A 3,662-nucleotide genomic window follows, 5' to 3' on the forward strand; every position below is an offset into this window, starting at 1 on the left:
GAAATGCTGTGGACAACTCCTGGACTCCTGTGTCTCCATGCTGCCTCACATGGACGCATACATAATGCAGGGGGGGGTTCTGCGGCTGGCCAGGAGGATCTGGAATGATGTCCGTGCTGTGGCTGACCGTCCAGACCCAGGGGAGGACAACAAACAATTTAGGTTTGCCGCCTATAGGCAGTTTGTTGTTTGGCAATACGGAGCACTGGCTCGGGGACACAGGGTCGTCATCCCTAGTTGTTGTGTCTGGAGGAAACGGGACAAGTACCCAGACCCACTTGGACAATATGTTGGCTTCCTCACAAGGAGACTTTAAGCATCATTAAAAAGTGTTTAAAAAATACATGTTCAATTTCCTGCTATTATGACCCATCTTTTCATTGTTGGTTACAGCAGACATCAAAATAACTATAGCATATCATGATAACAATGCACATTCAGCAGGTGTAATGCTGGATAAAGGATGAGGGCAGGTGCGGTAAAAAGCTTTTTTATTAAATAATAAAACAATACGATAATAACACACACACAGGAACACCCTGGCCTTCGATGACTACATGCAGCACAAGTGCAAATTCTAAATAAGTATAAAAGCACTACATAACTAAATGCCTTTTTAGCAGAACAATCGTGCAACTGCATTGAAAATATGTCAATTATAAACAAATTGATCATAAAAAACTATATACAAAATCCTATTTTTTTTTTATATATTTTATAAGAACCAAGTGTAAATAATACAAAACTGCGAAGGACATTTAGACCTAATAAATCGAATATTTACAAATATCCAAAAATCTAAAAGTGAGCAGCGTAATACTGTTCCAAACAGCCCCCAGCAGCCTACAGTCAGCTCCAGTTTAGTTGGTATGGGACCTCCAATCTCTTCTAGGTCTCTTACTGCATTCCTTGCCCTGTTGAAAGAATAAAGTCACTACTTTTCCTTAGTGTTTAATTTCCCTTTACTTGGGATATGTACTGTATCATGTGTAGATAATATGTCAAACAGGTTTCATTCCATACCTACTCCTCTGTGGAATTGGGTTTGCAACAGGTCCTGGGTGGTGGGAGGTGGGATGCTTGCAAGAACCCCATATTGCCGTGGGTCATTAGGCCTTTTTTTTCTGGTCTTTGGCAAACCCTTGTCTGATGTCAGCCGGGCTTCTAGGATAGCACTCTCCAGGTCTGCCATGTATCCGTAGTCCTTCTCCACCTTCACTGTGTATAGACTCCAAGTCTTTGACTTTTTATTGTAGAGCTTGCAGTACCTGACACAGGATGAAATAATGTCTCAATGTATCCACATCAGTCATGCAGCTTAGAATATTGTAAATCTGAAATATATATATATGGAAATGATTGAAAACGTACTCTATTCAGCCATCAGCCTTCCTCTTCACCGGTCTGTGAACATGATGGTTATAGTCCAACGCTGCTAAGAGGGTGCGTGCTTTGTAAACAGGTGGGCTAAAGCTGAATCGCTTGCTGGCATACATCAGTATATGATTATGGAAGGATTCCAGCTCAGCGGTTGACCTTACAGAATAAAAGAAACAGATGATTAAGCTATGACCCCACATCTATACACATATAATAGAACTTTAGTGCTCATTTGAAAGTGGCCATGAATACAGCGTTATAGATTTGCTTGTAAGAGCCATTACCATGAATAGTGTTTATAACACCATGTGCCCAGTATTGTGACAAGTGTAAGACAGTGAATAGCAAGCACCTCAGCCAAGTCAATGGCTTGAGCACTGTATGTCAAATGCCCATAAAGCAGGACTTAGCCACTTACAATAACCTTCTTATGAAAACATGTTTACTTACCTGAAACTCAGGAACTTCTCCACATTCTTCAGCCAGTGCTCATCCAGCACTATTTCTGACAGTAACTGAAAGACCTCAGAATCACTCTGGATCCACCCCTTCTCCCTGTCGGCGGACAAGGGGCCATGTTCACAGCAACATAGGGCCCACTCATGCTCTCCTTGAACATGGTGGAGAAGACCTGTCCACATATCCTACAGTAAAACAGAACTGCATAATTTCTTATTGTGTTTTTTTTACACAATAAATAATACCTATTTTGTCATTATATAAATGCTAGTGCAAGTTTTTAAAATAAATATAAAATAAAATAACCAAAGTCAATTTATCAATAAAAACAAAATGTAAGAAATGGTCAGGAATCGCAAAGTGAAATCCAAAAAGAATTTCAACACAATACTTACACCGAACTGATAAGTGTTCTGTGCAGTCTTACAGCAATACCAGAAATGGTTGCATATCTCCTTACTCCAGGTAAGGAGAATTGAACATCCTTTCCGAAGGCCTGCCTTGACACGGAATGGAAAAGAACATTAAAATACAGCTCAGACTTTGTCATCAATTTTGATTTGGCTAATTATCTGGAACCAGGAACCTGATGTAATCACCATCTGTGTGCTAGACACCTGGCTTATAACTGAATGGCAGGAAATGGCAAGACCTTTACAATTCAGTCATTGTGATCATCATCTCAAAGAAGTTGTTTTAACATAAACAACATGAGTAGAAATCAAGTAGGAAAAACTGTGTTGTTTGACTTAGCATTATAACAATCTATTATCAAGGACCAATAACAGAATCAAAGTCAGGAACTTACTGCATGGATTTTTTTACCCAAGTTCTTTGACCCATGCCAGATGTCAAGGGTGTGTCGAACACCAGAGTCCTTGAACCTGCCTTTTGTTGGATCTGCATGGAAGGATGCAAACAGATATATGTTAGACGCAGGCTAAAACATTTTGACAATGATCAATCATGAAATACATAGAGCAATACTTCATCCGTAAAATTATACACATAAATATCTTTGCACTTACTGAAGAGCGCCGAGATCTGTGAATGAGCATCAGTGCAAAACTCTTGTAGGCGAATCTCTTGGTGGAGAGTCTCAAAGGTCCAGATGAAAGCCTCCTTCTCCATGATTACAGAATTCTTCTGGGTCTCCCTCTTATCAATATTGACAATCGATATGATCTCTTTACTGTCGTTGTCCATCGTTGTGTATGTACAGTACTGTGCTGAAAACCCAGGACTATCCATACGACCGTCACCTATGAAAGATGAAAAAAATAAAAAATAAAAAATTGCAGATATAATAGATAAAAGCCACATTATCTCACTTATCAATGTCAAAGGTGAACATAGTATGAAATAACACATTACACAAAAATTAAATAAATCAAATGTAGTTGAGCCACATTGTAATCAGCTGTGTGTAGGACTGTAGGAGTAATATTTGTAGGAGAGGGATTTGCAAACTTACCAAGGGCCACTACACCGTCCTTTGATTTCAGCCGGGTAATAATGGCTGACCTCTTGTCATCCCAGTAGTCCTCGATGGCGTCAACGCAGTAGGCGTCCTGGATTTTAAAGAATGTTGTTCTATGTAGTATTCCCAAGTTCATGAATTTGAACAGCAGAGCCACCTTCCCGTAGTTGTTCCCAGAGAGGAGGCTGTTCGAGGACAACATGAAGTCACCTGCATGCATGCCATATTTTAGAGTGGGCTGGGAGTTCCACCTCCAGACACTGTGACCCTGATGACATATCTGAAAAATTAAAAAAGAGCAACACAGCACAGAACAGTAGCTGTCATTAAATAGATAATAATC

The 3,662-nt window shown here is 39.9% G+C and overlaps 1 protein-coding gene across 1 annotated transcript; it reads right to left on the reverse strand.

Moving 5' to 3' along the window:
- Nucleotides 1-217: 217 nt before the first annotated feature.
- LOC115561620 (uncharacterized) lies at nucleotides 218-3,455 on the reverse strand. Its single transcript, XM_030381763.1, has 8 exons — nucleotides 3,314-3,455; nucleotides 2,868-3,101; nucleotides 2,648-2,739; nucleotides 2,235-2,339; nucleotides 1,831-2,024; nucleotides 1,372-1,536; nucleotides 1,024-1,268; nucleotides 218-914 (listed from the first exon to the last, which is right to left on the reverse strand). The coding sequence occupies exons 1-6, from the start codon at nucleotides 3,453-3,455 to the stop codon at nucleotides 1,377-1,379; spliced, it is 927 nt and encodes a 308-aa protein (XP_030237623.1). The 3' UTR covers nucleotides 218-914; nucleotides 1,024-1,268; nucleotides 1,372-1,376.
- Nucleotides 3,456-3,662: the final 207 nt, after the last annotated feature.

Source organism: Gadus morhua, chromosome 16, assembly GCF_902167405.1.
Source record: "Gadus morhua chromosome 16, gadMor3.0, whole genome shotgun sequence".
NCBI lineage: Eukaryota > Metazoa > Chordata > Actinopteri > Gadiformes > Gadidae > Gadus > Gadus morhua.

Coding starts and splice junctions, on each gene's coding strand:
- LOC115561620 (XM_030381763.1), bottom strand. CDS start 3,455: ATGAACTTGGGAATACTACATAGAACAACATTCTTTAAAATCCAGGAC. Junction 2,340..2,647: donor TGGGTAAAAAAATCCATGCA/GTAAGTTCCTGA, acceptor TTCCGTGTCAAG/GCAGGCCTTCGGAAAGGATG. Junction 1,537..1,830: donor GAGAAGTTCCTGAGTTTCAG/GTAAGTAAACAT, acceptor TTATTCTGTAAG/GTCAACCGCTGAGCTGGAAT.